The 16,683-nt window shown below is 39.8% G+C and overlaps 3 protein-coding genes across 5 annotated transcripts; 2 read left to right on the top strand and 1 right to left on the bottom strand.

Moving 5' to 3' along the window:
* Window positions 1-23: 23 nt before the first annotated feature.
* Window positions 24-2,700, top strand: dnajb9a (DnaJ heat shock protein family (Hsp40) member B9a). 2 transcript variants are annotated; one of them, XM_080872549.1, is made up of 3 exons: window positions 24-213; window positions 540-768; window positions 1,199-2,698. In XM_080872549.1, the coding sequence occupies exons 1-3, from the start codon at window positions 169-171 to the stop codon at window positions 1,621-1,623; spliced, it is 699 nt and encodes a 232-aa protein (XP_080728675.1). In that variant the 5' UTR covers window positions 24-168; the 3' UTR covers window positions 1,624-2,698. The 2 variants fall into 2 exon arrangements, with proteins under 2 accessions (XP_080728675.1, XP_080728676.1); XM_080872550.1 differs by having other exon boundaries at window positions 159-296; window positions 1,199-2,700.
* A 503-nt stretch (window positions 2,701-3,203) lies between these two features.
* Window positions 3,204-13,295, top strand: dnm1l (dynamin 1-like). Of its 2 annotated transcripts, XM_080872525.1 has the most exons (19): window positions 3,204-3,425; window positions 5,812-5,956; window positions 7,054-7,100; window positions 7,625-7,696; window positions 7,779-7,865; window positions 8,174-8,336; window positions 8,500-8,620; window positions 8,713-8,844; window positions 9,002-9,208; window positions 9,337-9,457; window positions 9,539-9,694; window positions 9,800-9,889; window positions 9,980-10,072; window positions 10,241-10,294; window positions 10,603-10,674; window positions 11,370-11,546; window positions 11,698-11,807; window positions 11,894-12,053; window positions 12,869-13,295. In XM_080872525.1, exons 1-19 carry the CDS (start codon window positions 3,324-3,326, stop codon window positions 12,923-12,925), a joined length of 2,166 nt encoding a protein of 721 aa, XP_080728651.1. In that variant the 5' UTR covers window positions 3,204-3,323; the 3' UTR covers window positions 12,926-13,295. The 2 variants fall into 2 exon arrangements, with proteins under 2 accessions (XP_080728651.1, XP_080728652.1); XM_080872526.1 differs by lacking the exon at window positions 10,603-10,674 and having other exon boundaries at window positions 3,206-3,425.
* Window positions 13,296-13,427: 132 nt separating this feature from the next.
* Window positions 13,428-16,282, bottom strand: tnnt2d (troponin T2d, cardiac). Its single transcript, XM_080872569.1, has 10 exons — window positions 16,228-16,282; window positions 15,990-16,110; window positions 15,847-15,904; window positions 15,651-15,767; window positions 15,474-15,551; window positions 15,272-15,382; window positions 14,743-14,852; window positions 14,506-14,596; window positions 14,221-14,258; window positions 13,428-13,692 (listed from the first exon to the last, which is right to left on the bottom strand). Exons 3-10 carry the CDS (start codon window positions 15,898-15,900, stop codon window positions 13,650-13,652), a joined length of 642 nt encoding a protein of 213 aa, XP_080728695.1. The 5' UTR covers window positions 15,901-15,904; window positions 15,990-16,110; window positions 16,228-16,282; the 3' UTR covers window positions 13,428-13,649.
* Window positions 16,283-16,683: the final 401 nt, after the last annotated feature.

The following is a 16,683-nucleotide window of genomic DNA, read 5'->3' on the forward strand; positions in this document are numbered from 1 at the left end:
TACGGCATTGACCGACAGAGGGCAGATAAGATAGAATTCGTCAGGTCTAAAGAGATACCGCAAAACTAGCGAAGAAGACATGGAACTAGTCTCATTTCACACTACTCGTCTATAACACCTACTAATAACAACTTAATACCATGATGTTTGGTGTTGGTTAAACGGTTAATGACCGCTTGTGTAGAAAGGAAGCGGCAGACGACACCCAGACAGGTAATTGATTGAGTCGGAGCCTGAGTAGACTGTGATGGGGACCGCTAGCATGTGTTAGCCACGGCAGGCTAGTATTAAGAGAGGTTGGTGCCGCCGTTTAAAAATGTAAAATTTTAAAAGATAAATTCTAATTCAAACAGCAGTAGCCTGTACCAGTTCTTTTCTTATTGGCTAAGTTTTCATTCTCCAAATGTAGGTTAAGACAGATGTTGCGTTTAAAAGGCGGTGGTTCTTCAGAGGCTAGGACATGTGATACTACCAGTTACACCGTGCTGTCTGGCTTGAAACTCACTATTTGTGCTGTACTTTTCTCTCTTGAATGACAGGACACTGGAGCCATGGCAGCTGCACAGTCTGTGCTAACGTTTGCAGTGTGCGTCCTCGTGATAACAGAGCTGATACTTGCCAAGAAGGACTACTATGACATACTGGGAGTGCCTAAAGGGGCCACAGAGCGCCAGATAAAGAAGGCTTTCCACAAGCTTGCAAAGAAATATCACCCAGATAAGAACAAGAGCCCTGATGCTGAAGTGAGATTTAGGGAAATTGCTGGAGGTACAGCTGATTTGTTTATTTTGGCGTATTTTGGGAAAATTAGTAGTTATCTGGCATGTCTTGGATATGATTGTTATTGTAATGTAGCGTTTTAATTCACTATCAAACAGGAAAATTGATATTTAGACTGTTAAAATTTATATTTATGAGTGACAAATGAAATGTGAACAGTACAATGTGTGAATCTGATATTACTACTAATAATAATAATAATTAATGATAAGGAACACTGATGCATGTTGGGGTTTTCTTGGTGGCACATGTTGATCCAATGGATAAGTTTGTCCTTTAATTGATCACCAATTACCTATATTACAGTTTGGTTAGTCATGCCTTTAGTCGGGGCTTTTTCAGCCACACCTTTTTTAATGTTGAGATAATAAAACTCCCTCACTTTGACTGAATTTTGTGTTTCTGTATTTCTATGCAGCTTATGAAACTTTATCAGATGAGGCAAGAAGAAGCGAGTATGATCAGTTCGGGGACACTGACGCGTACTTCGATGGGGAGACGCAAGGCAAACACAGACAAGGTGCCCACCAACCTTTCACCTTCAGTTTTAATGACATATTTAAGGACTTTGACATCTACAGCCAGAACAGACACGCCCGTCACCGAAGACACTTTGATGAACACTCCAGGTCCCACAGCAGACATAAAAGACACTTTCAAGGTGGTTTTGGAGCCGGGGTTATCAATGATATGTTTGATGATATTGAGAGAATGTTTACTTTTGACAGACACACCAAACAGACTGAAAACCGGTTTCATGGTACGTCGAAACAGCACTGTAGAACAGTAACGCAACGCAGAGGTAATATGGTAACTACTTACACAGACTGCACTGCATCATAGGGTGCAATGTAAATGGCTTAAAAAAATGCCTTAAAAGCATACAACATATTTGTATTTTTCAAGTTGAAGAAAGCCAGTTGGTTCAAAATACTGTGAAGCGTGAACATTTGTGTTAAGCACTGACATTCAGGAATGACAGGCACTGAATAAACAGGCAATTTAGCTTAGTTTTAAAATGAAATAAGCTATCTTTTTCCAACATATTTCCAGCATATTTTCACTTGTGAGTGATTGTTGTAGTTTTTTGCTTAGTGGTGAAGTAAGCAGTTTTGTCAGTATTTTTTCCAAGCACCTTCTTTTGATAATGAAGTTTAAAAACATTATCTTGTTACAATTGTGGAAAAATAAATAACATAAAATTTAAGAAAAAAATATATGTTGCTCAATATTGCACAGAAATGTATGTGTTACGAGTTCGCCTACCACTATTTTGTACAGGTTCTTTGTAAAGGGTTTGTTATTTTAACTCCACAATCACATATACTGGCAGAAACAGTGGCAGCCAGCAGTGTTTTGCTTGCAGCTGTCAAATGAGCAGAAACAAAAAACTTGTAAACCTCCACATGTTGGTTTGTCTAACTTGTGTTTTGGAGTTTTTACTTGAAATAATAAAATATTCTTGTACTCTACAATGCTGGACCTTTTATGAACACTATGATCATGAAATTACAGCCAGTTCAACATGAAAGAAATTGGTTGATAGCTGGAAAGCCAAAAATACAAGTAAGAGAGGATTGTTTGGGACTTGGATTTAAGTGGAAATTGCTTCATCTAGCCTCAAGATAATTTGTCAGATACAAATTATGTTGATTCAAATAAAATATGTTTCACAAAGGTTTTGCAGGCCTAGCAGTGGTTCTCTGATTCACTGAGACCCACAATGTTTCTGACATGTATTACACAACATACCACAACAATGTATTGCCTCCAATATTCATTAATCATTAATAACTAAAGTTTATATTTAAAGAAGTCAGCACAATAGTATCAGCAAACGCTAGTATGCTGAACTTAACATACTCATTTTTTTAATTTGAGTTGTCATAAATTAAAACGCTTCCTTATTGCTTAAAAATAAATTGTCAATGTTGCATCAGTCTGGTTGTGTTATTTCCATTAAAAACGTTGTTGTGTTAGGGTATGTGTAAAGTAAATTGTGGAAGGACTGTTAAAACTGAACTACCTCGGAAGCATATAGGCTTTTAATGCCTCTTGTGTACTACAAGCATCAGTGCTGGTTGAGTTTAACACTGTTAATATTCCTCATTAGTTCGCTCCTGTATGAAGTGCACTTGACACTCTGCTATAATGTAGTAAAATAAGCAATAGCCAGGGCATAATAAAATGTCCAGACAAAACTTTGAATTAGAATTTAATTTTTGTCTGTGTTCCTATAAATATTTTTGACGCTCACCGTGGTTACTGTTGCGTTGCGGGAAAAATAATTATTATTGTGGGAGTACGGCTCACGATGTAGCCTCTAGGAAATGTAGTTCGGCAACAATCGAATCCCGAGAAAGAGGCGTAGCTGCGTTTGACTGTCGTGAACGTCAAGTCCCATAATGCAACTGTGACTAACTACGTGCGTAGATGTCCGATCCGAAGACAAACCAGTAGCTTTTAGCTGCGGGACATTGAATGACTTTGTACCCGTGTGCGTTAAGAAAGTTCTCTGTTTGACAGGTTTAGAATCGGCGCTAATGGAGGCACTTATACCTGTCATAAACAAGCTGCAAGACGTATTTACAACTGTTGGCGCAGACACAATCCAACTGCCGCAGATAGTTGTTGTGGGAACACAGGTGAGAGACGTCACTTTGCTTGAAAGCTAACTTTTAGTTAGCCTGCAGCAACTTATTGTTTTGACTCTTTGTTTTCACCGCAGTTTTTCTTTCACTTTCACGCAGACACAGTACTATTAACTGTCCATAAAAGCATAACGTGGATTTTTAATTGTTTTAGTTTACTGCCATAGTAAACTAAGCAGGGTTACGGTTGACAGTTTACAGTAGTGTTTATCCACATGTTCTAGCCTTGTGGTTAGTCTCCAGAAAACAAAATCAAGTGCTGTTTTTCTTAATCTAGTTACATAAACAATTTGACCAGCCGTCTGTCGTTTTTATGGAAAACACAATTTGTACTTACGACTTTATGAATAACCTAGACTAAATTTAAGTTTGCCAATTTCTGAAGAACACCTATCTACAACTAGTGCATCCCATCAGTATTTTATCTGGCAATTCTTTAGAGATTTAATATACTATTAGTTATATTTATCGCATCTTTGTTAATATTACAGCGGTGAACAATTAATTAAAAACGTCTTTCACCCTACTGTACCCAAGTGCAATTTAGCAGCACCACAAAAACTATTACTGACATGAAGTCAACATCTATAATACAGTTTCTCACTACCTTGTGGAGTAGTGAGACATTGAAGCCTAAGTGGTTTAAAGTGGGAGGTTTTGCCTAAGGCTAATGGGATGTGACTGTCTCAGACGTATTGGCAGGGATGTGAGGGTGTTAGAGTAAAACCAGGCAAGCCAAAGGATGTTTTTGACCCATTAAGACCGGATGCAACGTGCTTGTGTCTGTTCTTTTAATCTTTGTCCTTGTCAATGCTCTGCTTCAGTTAAGAGCAGCTCAGAGATTACACTGAAGGTTTTAATAATTGTTTTTTGTGTGTGTGTCTTGTCCATCATTAGACCGACTTATAGCAGTCAGATCAACTTTAGGTTTACTGCTACAGCTGCTGCTCCTACTGTGGAAGATTACCTGGCCGTTTATGTGCATTTTGCTAGCTATGTGAAGTATTTCACTTTACACACAGTTTCGTTAGAGATGACTCAACTACAAACTGAATCAAGCCTACAGCGCTATGCAAGTGTCTCCTTAAATATTGAAGAATCTGGGCAAGTGGAGAATAAAAGAAATCGTCACAGGCCTAAAAACCTACCTGTAGCAGATGCATAGTATCTGAAAGTCATGTCCTTAAGAAATAGGGTAAAAGTCCAGCAGTGACCTGAGAGATGCATCTGGCTCTTCAGTTGATACATCTAGTGTTCACCAATCAGAAATGGTGGCTGTCAAGAAGCATTTCTTAAGGAACTGAAAAAGGTAGAAAGGCTGAGCTATGCCAACATTACACAAAAACTGAACTGAAAATCAGCAGGTCTTCAATTTCAAATCATTCAAATCCTACTCCTGAAGACTACTTAAAGAAATTGCAAGAAAGTTTGCCTTAGAGAGTTCAGGCTGTGAAGAAGAATAAAGGTGGTCATATGAAAGTTTGACTTTAAAGCTCATTAGAATTTTACAAATTCTGTTTCTGCCTTATGTACTGTGTTTCCATATATTTTTGCAGGTTTAAATAATCGTTGCATTTATTTCCTCCTTTCCATGTAAAACATAAAGGAATGAGGGGTGGCTTGAGACTTTCACACAGTCCTGTATCAATAGAAACACCATCCCTTATACTGGTGTTAATGCATTATAGCGCTTCCCTCCTGTGTAGACAAAAATAGTGCACAGGTTAAAAAACTTGAATGTTTGTCAGAACTCCAAACTTTAGTTCCTAAATTAATACTAGTTCCTCTACTAATGCCTGAAAACATTTGTTCAGCGAAAATGGGCTTTAAAAAATAGTGTAATGCTAACCTCTCATGGGGCTTCCTGTGTGAGAGTATTGGTTCATGTACAGCAAATAGAATCAGACCAAAGTGATGCTTTTTGCTGTTTCTGACCATGTAATTAAAAATGATGTTCGATTAAATGAAGCCCTGATTAACCACACTGGTAAAATACATTTATTATGGTCGGGAGGTTTTTCTTTTGTGTGGGGCACCAAAATCTCGTCTGTGAACGTAAAACTCTGTGTCAGTTAAGAGGTTTTTTTTCTGTATGCTGAAAACAACTTTTTCTGGCCAATGAATGAGTCATTCATACTTGAGCCTTTTATATGAGGTGATTTTGTTCTCCACCCAAAAGGAGGGAGTGTGTAATTGGGTTTGTTTGACTGTTTGTTACCAGTCTGGTGTCCAGTTTTCTAAGTACTGTGTTTAAATTTTGCATGGTGGTAGATACCAATAAAAGCTCGAGCTGATTTAATTTTGGTGAAAATCGGGTCAAGATTACGCCCTTTGGGGGGAGTTTTGTTGTTTATGATCTTGTTGTTGTTACTTTCTACAGAGCAGCGGGAAGAGTTCGGTTTTGGAGAGCCTGGTTGGCAGGGATATTCTGCCACGAGGGACTGGTGTTGTCACACGCCGGCCTCTCGTCCTCCAGCTAGTGCACATCGACCAAGAAGACCGCAGAAAACCCACAGAAGAGAATGGTAACATAACTGTCCCCTCTTCTAATTTTTATGTCGAAAATGAACATTTATATTTTTCTAAATAGTTAGTTTTAAAGTCAACTTTTTACACATTTTCAGCCTTTGGTGTTTTCTAACGCATTTTTCAGACTGGCATTTGTTTAGTAGTTGGATTAGTCCACTATGCTTCCAATTTTCTGACAAAATTTACAGCTTTAATAAAATGTAAAATAAAGGGAGCTCTTTAAACAGATTCTTAATTGCTTTTTATTGTTAGAGCAGTTAGAGTGACTTCGTATTGATGGTGTCATTATCTCTGATTGAGAACAGATGCCACCCGCTTCTCAGTAAAAAACAAAAACAAGGAACTGAAATGTGCCAAGATCCTGCGTGTAGTTTGTCCTGCCCTCTGGGAATGACTGCAGAGACTCTGCATTACTGCAGAGTCTCATGCAGGGGCTGCAGATTGCCGAGTTAACTCTTTTCTCTCCTGTCGTCTCTCTTTAACTGCAGAATCCAAGAAAAACGGACGCCTTTACAAAGGTCTCCTTTTCCCATGTTCTGTATCCCACTGTGTTTGTATCTCTTTTCTGTATTTGTCCCCATCTTGCTTTGTATTTGTATAGCTTTTCCAAAACTGCAAAACCATGTGGCTTCATCTCATGCCCTTCCGCCCAAATAGGCTGGTGTCTGTCATTTGAAGTTTGTTAGAGAGAGTTGGCATATTCTGGTCAAAAAATATACAATTGTGTTGAAAATAATTATAAGGGCCTCATAGAGCAGCTTCCTTCAGATGAACAACAGACCCCAACCTGTTGATTATTGCATCAAAAATCAGCTTACTTTGATTTGTTTTGTTTTTTTAAATAGCCTTTCTAGGTTTCTGCTTTCCAGAATGCACTTTATTTTTGCTTTAGGTTATTTACTTCCTTTACTGTTATGTGAGAACAGCTCTTCAGCTGTGGCGCCTTCTCCTCTGAAGAGTTTATCTTTCACATCCTTGCCGGCAGAAAACACATTTAAATCAGGGATGTAATAATAGTAACGTTTGTCTCAAGGCCACATCTATCACGTAATCTGTATCTAAAACATCTGTCCTCGACTTTGTATTTCTGCAGGCATCGATGGAGAAGAATGGGGCAAATTCCTACACACCAAAAACAAGGTAGACTTTTCAGCCTATTCTCCACAAGGTTAACACTCTCATGCCCATGCTGTACTGTGTATTAGAAACATCTGAATATTTCAAATACAAAGGTGAAAAAAGACACATCTTTGTTCTTTGCCCCATATTTACTTTGACACATTTGCATTGAACAGGACGACATTTTCTGGTTTTGCGGCATGCCTCAAATGTAAAACATGTTACAGGATCAGGCACACACACCCTTTCAGCTGCTAAAAATATCTTTTTGGCCACAGGGCTAATGTCCTCCAAAGCTACATTGTGTCTTTTTCTGAGTTTCATTTACTGTAGTTCTTCATGTTTGAACAAATAAGCTCTTATGAGGTGCTGAGAGCCTCGTGATATCAATTGGATTTTCTCAGGATTTCTTTGTAAGTGTTCCCTGTCATGTACTTTCTGCTCCTCCCGGCTGTCCTTGTCTTTTCAGTGTCAACAAATGCTTTTTAAAATTAATGTTGCTCATTCTTACCCCCTTAATATTCATGGTTAAATCATCTTTTCAGATCTACGCAGATTTTGAGGAAATCAGACACGAAATCGAGACAGAAACGGAACGAATTTCTGGCAGTAACAAAGTGAGTGTCAAACATGAATGGAGAAAATGGATGAGCTTTAAATGTCCACACCAACCTGAAAGGTGCTTTATTATGTTTGCAGGGAATTAGCGATGAACCCATTCACCTAAAAATCTTCTCTCCACAAGTTGTGAATCTCACATTAGTGGATCTTCCTGGCATCACCAAGGTAAGACAAGTTTGCTAAGCTATTTGTACGTTTTATAACAGGAACTAGGAAGCATATTGATCCATATTGTACATTAGCTGATTTAATGATTTTTTCTTTCTCCTTGCTCATGTATCTCTGTCCAGGTCACATTCATTGATTATTCAGATGAAAGCTAGTTACATGTAGCTTGAAAGGACTGATAAGTGTTAAATAAATGTGCTTACATGAGTAGTTATGTGGTTGTAGGCTTTAATACCCCACTGCTATTTATTAATCAGCTGTGGTCATCTGCCATGGATAAAGTCTACTTGTATTTGTTAAAACAGGTACCAGTGGGCGATCAGCCAAAAGACATAGAGATCCAGATCAGAGAGCTGATTTTAAAGTATATCTCCAACCCCAATTCAATCATCTTGGCTGTGACTGCTGCCAACACAGATATGGCGACATCAGAGGCTCTCAAGGTGGCCCGTGAGGTTGACCCTGATGGTAAATGGCATCCCTGTTTTGCTTTGGTTTCCTCTTCTCTCCTGGTTGTTTTTAGTTAAATCAGCACAAGCATTTATTTTCATTTCTCCCTCACACGTGCTCTTTGCTTTTCTTTCCTCAGCAGTGGTTTTTTTAACATTGGGTTTGTGCGTTCTGTGTTTAGGTAGGAGGACGCTAGCAGTGATAACCAAGCTTGACCTGATGGATGCTGGTACGGACGCCATGGATGTCCTGATGGGCAGAGTCATCCCTGTTAAACTGGGCATTATTGGAGTAGTAAACAGGTATCGGTGCAGTGAGTGGTCACACAAGGCAAAACTGCGCCTTTTAAGTTCAACTCAGCCTCATAGTTATTTTTGTTTGTGCACTTGATCAGGAGCCAGTTGGATATCAATCAGAAGAAGCTGGTGGCAGATTCTATTCGAGATGAACATGCATTCTTACAAAAGAAGTACCCCTCCCTCGCAAACAGAAATGGAACCAAATATCTGGCTAGAACATTGAACAGGTATGAAAGTGATACATTATGTATGTATTTAAATTTGAAATATTGACCTTTTTTTTAGCCTAATTGTTTGAGTTTTAGTCCCTTCCTGACAAGATGAAACGGCACTGGCTACACTAGTCCGTAACAAGCCTGCCGACTTCCTTTCTTATTACCACAGGTTACTGATGCACCACATCAGAGACTGTCTCCCTGAGCTGAAGACGAGGATCAATGTGCTGGCAGCGCAGTATCAGTCTTTACTCAACAGTTACGGTGAACCTGTCGAGGATAAGAGTGCCACGTTGCTGCAGATTATCACCAAGTTTGCTGCAGAGTACTGCAACACAATAGAGGGCACGGCCAAGTACATCGAGACAGCTGAACTGTGAGTTACACAACTCTAAACTGCATTTACTTTGTTATGCCACCAAGGGGCGCTAGCATCATACTTTCCTTAATGAAAGCCCATTCTGCATCTGAGTGTGCTTTAATGTGGTCCTTTCTCCTCCTCAGGTGTGGTGGAGCACGGATTTGTTATATATTCCACGAGACGTTCGGTCGCACGTTGGAGTCAGTCGATCCTCTGGGTGGTCTGACAACCATTGACGTGCTCACTGCAATCAGAAATGCAACGGTTGGTTTCTGTGACATCCGTTGATTTGATAGTCTTAAAAGGCACTTTTTTCAAAGCTTACACTTTAATTGCCTTTGTCAGGGCCCGAGGCCGGCTCTGTTTGTGCCCGAGGTTTCGTTTGAGTTGCTCGTGAAGCGGCAGGTCAAGCGTCTGGAAGAGCCCAGCCTGCGCTGCGTGGAGCTCGTTCACGAGGAGATGCAGAGGATCATCCAGCACTGCAGTAACTACAGCACGCAGGTCAGACACGCCCTCACCAGCGACTAAAGCACAGAGGTGTGCTGTAATTGCCGAAGGTTGTAACATTAGGCTTTCATTTTGATTGATTGTTCATCATCTCTGCAGGAGTTACTGAGGTTTCCAAAGCTTCATGATGCTATAGTAGAGGTGGTCACATCCCTTCTCAGAAAAAGGCTCCCAGTCACAAATGAAATGGTCAGGAACTCCTCACACTTGTGGTATTTATAAAGGAAGTTAACAAACAGCCCCTAATCTGAAAAACCTATTTTCTGAATCGATTTTCAGGTACATAACTTGGTTGCCATTGAGCTGGCGTATATCAACACCAAACACCCCGACTTTGCTGATGCCAGTGGCCTTATGAACAACAACATCGAAGTAAGAGATTGGCCACTACTTTCATTTACATTTATTTAATGCAGTGTTTGTGTAATCCTCTTTTGTCACCTCACACTGATTGTTTTTAATTATGATTTTTCTTTTCCAGAAAAGGGAGAATTTTCTCTTCTTCTGCTTGTGATATTTTTCAAAATTTTGTTTTTGTAGGAGCAGAGACGGAATAGACTGAGAGATCTGCCCTCTGCCGTTCCCAGAGATAAGGTACAGTTTGTCTGTCTGAGAGTAACTGCTTTGTGGTAACGCACTTTAACTTCTTCTTTCCTGCATATGTAGATTTATTTAGTCAGGGCAAAACCAGCTGTTCACGTATACATGCATATATAAAGTTATAAGAATATAATAAAATATACAAATAAAAAAATTATGTGCTTTCAGTCTGCTTAACCTGAAGCTGCCCAACTTGTATGTCGGGCATTTCTTCTATCTTACTGTATGTAAGGCTCATGCACACCTTCCGCTTATAGCTCCTGTCCATGCTCCTCTCCTTTCTTCCTCATGTCTTTCTTTAGTCCCTTAAAGGTCCTGGGGGGCAGTCTCTCTCCCCCACCGAAACTTCTGCCCATGAGGGCGAGGTCACTAAGGTGTGTCTTGTTCATTTCCCCTGCCTGTGTCTACATCTGCCCACCCCCAGACTTTCTTTGATTCCTTTAAAATCAGCCAAACTGTGTTTCTTTGGCTCTTACACTTTGATTTGCATCTAACCCTATTTTCTGCATGCTGGTTGCACGGATAGAAAAAGCACAATTCCCAGCTCAACTGAAATGACATGAGGTTTTTGTTTGTTTTGGGGTTTCTTTTGATGGGGAATTGAAGAAAACCTTACTAGCACTGGTAGACTATATGATATGGACACTCTTTGTAATTTTATTATATATTCACTCCAAAGAAAGATATTCAAGATCTGGTTTAGGTAAATCTGTTACATTTTGTGCCAAGAGCCATTACACTCAGGATTTATATCAAATTTTATATAGTTAAATAACTTTAAAAAGCCTTTGTGTCATGATTGCTTCACCCAGTCACACACTGCCTGTCATTTTATCCACACATTCCCTTTGCTTGCTCAGTTCACAGTCAGGACAATGAGCACCAATCTGGATGAACGTCTTTGTACTGAAGTCAAAGAAGACCTATGGCATGCTGATATTTGAAGCATGTCAAAAATTATCAGGAAATTCCTTCTGGATGTGCTCTGTTTTTTTGGGGTTTTTTTAATGTTGGATCAGCTGATGATTTTACTTGTTTTCATTACCTCTTATATCTCTCCCCTCTGTAGGGAGCAGCCAGTGTTTCTCAGAGCTCTTCTGTCAGTGACCAGACAGACAGTGGCACGGGCAACTGGAGGAGCATGGTGAGAAAGGGCGAGGAGATTCCAGCTGGTGACAGGGCCATGCCCCAGCCTCTTATCACTGCAAGTCCCCAGAAGGGCTATGCTGTCAACCTATTAGATGTGGTGAGAACTCTGCATTTGTATAAGCAGGTTTAAAAATTGTTTTTGCTCGATGGCAATATCTGGTATTGGTAAAATGTTCTGTAGATGTATTGTAAGTGCACTAATCTGCCGAATATTATAGCTATTAGAGTTTCTCTTATTTCATTGTCAGCCTGTTCCAGTATCAAGAAAGTTGTCTGCTCGGGAGCAGAGAGACTGTGAGGTCATCGAGAGACTCATCAAGTCTTATTTCCTCATTGTTCGGAAAAACATCCAAGACAGGTAAGGATTCACGGTTTTTCATCTGCAACAGAGTAAACGTTAACATCGTTAATCCTTACTATACGTTTTACTGCGTTTGGCCTCAGTGTACCAAAGGCAGTGATGCACTTCCTGGTGAACCATGTGAAGGACTGCCTGCAGAGTGAGCTGGTGGGTCAGTTATATAAGACGACGCTGCTGAGCGACCTGCTGACAGAGTCCGAGGACATGGCTCAAAGACGCAACGAGGCTGCTGACATGCTCAAGGTGACAGATTCATCACAAAAAAGCATGAGCCAATGTCATACAAAGTTATATTTTATCCAGTAAATATAATATTGTGGCGTGTTGAGGGAGCAGCTAGTTCTCTCTCATCATGCCCTAGGACGTGCTGCTGTTTAGATGTTCTTGTTTTATTGTTTATGGTTACGTTACTTTTAACTATTATCTTAAATGTTGTGTTTGTACTGCGGTACAAAGTCACTGACAGTTATTGTTTTATAGAAAGAATGCAGTACCATAAATGAGTTCTGTTACGCTGTTATTGACCCTCGAAGCACAGTGTAGCACCAGCAAGTGTTTAATAAAGAGCTCCCCCTACCAGCTTGGGGTCAAACAGCAAGCTCAATCTGTGTGTGGAGCTTCCTTGTGAAGATTCCTCTGCATGCCACAATATATAACTTCTTTTTCCAAAGACAAAGAAATGTCTTATGAATTAGGAAAAGCCTTAACTATTTAGCATGCTTTGTTATGGCAACATTAGAGATATACATGGTTCCTCAGTGCTCTGAAGTTATTGTTGCACTGACTGTTCTGTGAACACAGCATCTTTCTGTACAAACGTTCATTTAGACATTTGTTTGAAGCCAATATGAGGCACGAGAAATGAATCAATCTAGCAGATGATTTTTCAAATCTTTTTAGCATAAAAATCCCTCTACTTACCGCAGTAAATCAGACTTATGATTCTCTTGTGTGACTTGATGGAGAAACTGTACATCCCAGTATGATCCTAATGCGGTGTGATGACGACATTAAAATCAGTTATTAGATTACATCTGTCTTCTCATCTCTGTGTCTAGGCGTTGCAGAAAGCCAGCCAGGTGATAGCAGAGGTCCGAGAAACCCACCTGTGGTGAGGATGAGCAATCTTCAGCAAGCTCTCTTCATCCTTGTGGGGACCCTCACTGTCTTCATGTGGACCATCCCACCTCCCTGTCGAGTCATGCAGCAGCTCAGGCTGTAGAGACAACTCAGAAATGCACTGGTGTGGATATGTGTATATGGAAACATAGTTTTAATGTACAGCAAGGAAGTAATAATCAGGGGAAGTACATTTTAGTCACTCGCCATCGGCATCACGTATACTTCTGTCCTAGATTATTATATTTTTCTTAATGTAAGTAAAACAGTACATAAATAATATTATACATCACGACTATGTGGGGCCTTGCTGAGGAATATGCGCTCCAACTGTAGATTTTGATTAAAGCTACAAATGAAAACTCATGTGACACCATGTATATGCCCTCTTTATTGGATTTTGAAGTAATTTGTGCACTGCAATGCACTTTTTTGTAATTGTTAACATACCCCATACCAATACATCATACATTCATTATTTCTTTATTTTTAAAGCGACACAAGAACAATGCAAAATTAGACACATTTGCTGTTCAGTGTGAATTTTTGTGTAAGAGTTGTTATAGTGGACAAATTTACACAGAAACACTTGTTTTGTACTTTTATGACCATAGCAACTGACACATAACCTTACACAATAGAAGAATGAACACATGGACAATAGACACCAGGGTCCATCGCTGGTGTCACCGTTTGCCTCGACTCTATCTTGTAGCAGCTTTATCTCACACGGCCCATCTTGCCTTTTCCACGACCTTTGGCACTGAAAAGGTTCGGGATACCAATGAGTTTAATAAACACGGATATCATATAGTTTCATTATTTAGCAATTCGACATGCCATTACCCAGGGTACAGATGTTAAAGACGGAAATACAAAGACTGTGGGAGTCATGAGATGATGTGGAAATGATTAAGTTGGTAATATTTTAAGTGCAGAAATTTTAACCGCAAACATTTAAGGCTTTTGACTTCATGGGGGTATGCTGTCAAGCTGCATGCTGTTTGTTTAACAGAAAATAAATTCAAACTATAAGAACAGGGTACGTGATGTGTTTTTCTAATAATGTCACAGATGATAGATTTCTCGAGTATCCGCTGAGCTGAGTGACACTGTTTTTTAGAACATAATACACTCATAACTGCGGTCTCTGATCTATTTTCTGATTGTGAGTGGTGAAATCGTATCTTAGAAAAGTATGAAATGGAGAAACAGAAGCTTTATGTAAGACAAGAAACCTTAGAAGGTCATCAAAATAGGAAGAGATCCAGCGGGGGAGCTGTGTGCTTACCTCTGGTGATCCTGAACACGAGAGAGAAGCAGGTTGATCTGCAACGGCACATAAACATCTCCTCAGTGTTTCGAAATAAAAAGGCTGATAATCTTACACAACGGGGTCTAACGTGAATCGTGAAACTAGCAAACCACACCAACAAATATCAATAAATGATAAATGCAGGATGGTTGCCTTCAGGTGTTTCTCGTGCTGTTGGTCATAAATACACTCAATGTTCTATTTTGTCTTTTTAAATAATGACAGTAATATCACAGAACGGATTAATAGTTCATGACTTACATCATATTTCTGTCTTTTGAGTTTCTCACTGAGGTCGAACTTCTCAGCCTCCAGCCCCATGAGTGACTCCCACAGTTCTTTGGCTTTATCCCTAAAGTAGAAATTCATACCAAAAACGTATCAAATTACCTGTTACTATTAAATATGTTGCAGTATTAACACGAGTTATCTGTGGCCAATATTTAGAAACATAATGAACTATGAATACTGAAGAAGCCCTGCATAGTGTTGTCATACTTGAGTTTATCCTCGCTCAGGTGATCAACGTTAAGAGGTTTCTTGCGTTCAGCCAGTATCTTCTTCTTCTTCTCTCTCTCAGTTGTTTTCTTGCCTCTTCTGGTGTCACTCTGCTTAACATAACATAAAGAATGAGCATGAATCCGCCTCAACATTCTCTATGTATTATTATTATTAACTTATTTTAAACTGCATTCCAGCATATGTACAAGTAATCCTGAAGTCTTCAGAGAGCTGGGAATGCTCAGTTTCAGACATTGTTTTCCACCTTCAAGGCTTCTGTTTATCAAAGACAGCCAATCAAAAGAGAGAGCTTAATGGGAGAAGAGTCGTAAAGGTGGAGTAGATAAAACCAGCTTTGTGGGTAAACTGAGGGGCCCAGTACTTTTAACTGTAAATCATGCAAAGCTACTGCAGTTGAAGCATCACAGTGGACTATCCACTCAGGTGATCCATTCTTATTAAGTCAAGCAAGCAGATGTCTGCTTCATACTATTCTAATTCTGTCATTCACAGGAAACTGAGAGACCTTCTGTCCAGCACCGTACTGCTGAGACATGTTTGAGAGGGCCTTCTTCTTCTTTGCGTCCTCATCCATCTTCTTCCTTTGTTCCTCCTGCTCCTTACGCTCCTTCTCCTCCTGCATGCAGCACAAGCCAATCATTCAATACTGTTTTAGCTGCAGGTGGAATAATAAACAGTAGACTGAAGGTGTAAATCCACGTCCGTACCGTAAGTCTGTTCTGTCTCTCCTTTTCTCTCTCCGCCCTGATCCTTTGCTGCTCGGCTCTCTCAGAACGACGCTTCTCCTAAAAAACAACAACAACCAAGAAACACACAAAGGTGCGCGCAGTCACGGTGAACTTCAGCCGGGTACAGACACTGTGACTGCTCTGCAACCAACTCACAATTCTATTAACGAGGGCAATGAGTTCTTCTTCCTCTTTCTTCCTCTGGACGAAGTGAGCCTCGATCAGAGACTGCAGCTCAGCTAGATCCTTCTCCTGACGTTTCCTGTAGATATCCTGCGTCAAAAAACCAAACATTGTGAGAAATGTGTCTGGTCAGTTTCAAACAGAGAGACGTTTGATAAGGCTGACTCACATCAAAGTCCACCTTTTCACCATCAGGGATCTTCGGGGCCGAAATGTTTGCCATAAACCTGCAGGTGTGAACAGTTTATCGTTGAATGATTCGTCCTAAGTGAGGTTTAAACTGCTCAACGTAAGGGAAGTTAAGAAACGTACTTAGGCTTGGTCTTTGAGTCATCTTGTGCTGATGACCAGGAGCACACATGATTAGTAAACTGGGAATGAAATCAGGTGTATAAAATAATGGGTAGATGCAATTTTCTTACCATCTTCTTCCCTGGAAGAGAGCAGAAACATTGCCACAATTAAAAATGTCCTCTTAATTACACAATAAAGAAATGTTGCACTCATAATAACATGAAGATTAAAAAAAAGTGTAAAATTGATCACATACTGAACTTCTTCCTTCCCGACTTCTTCTGTGTCAGACATTTTGTTAAGGGTGAGCTCTGCAAAATGGACACCCTATTAGCCTATATTTACACCAACAACTATTTCTGATCATTAAGCAGCATAGTAGATCCTGAGATAGCAACCGTTCACACAGTTTACAATGAGGGTCAGCGTTGGATCAGATATCTTAGCCTGGCCAGAGTTGAAGATGTCTATTCTGATCTTTAACTGGACAACAGCAGCAACACAATAACTGGAAAACACTCCTACTCAATATGCCCAAATAAAACACTTCTGTATGCGTATTTAAAGGGTACACACATAGTTATTCAACTAAATGTGATCAAAGTCCTGTCACAAGTTTGAAATTACTGACGACAACTATAAAAAAGTGTTTTATTACTGTGCAGATGGTGATGCTGTAGGCAGAACGGCTTCAAATGTAAAGTTAATATCT

This window comes from Rhamphochromis sp. 'chilingali', assembly GCF_963969265.1.
Source record: "Rhamphochromis sp. 'chilingali' genome assembly, chromosome: 2".
NCBI lineage: Eukaryota > Metazoa > Chordata > Actinopteri > Cichliformes > Cichlidae > Rhamphochromis > Rhamphochromis sp. 'chilingali'.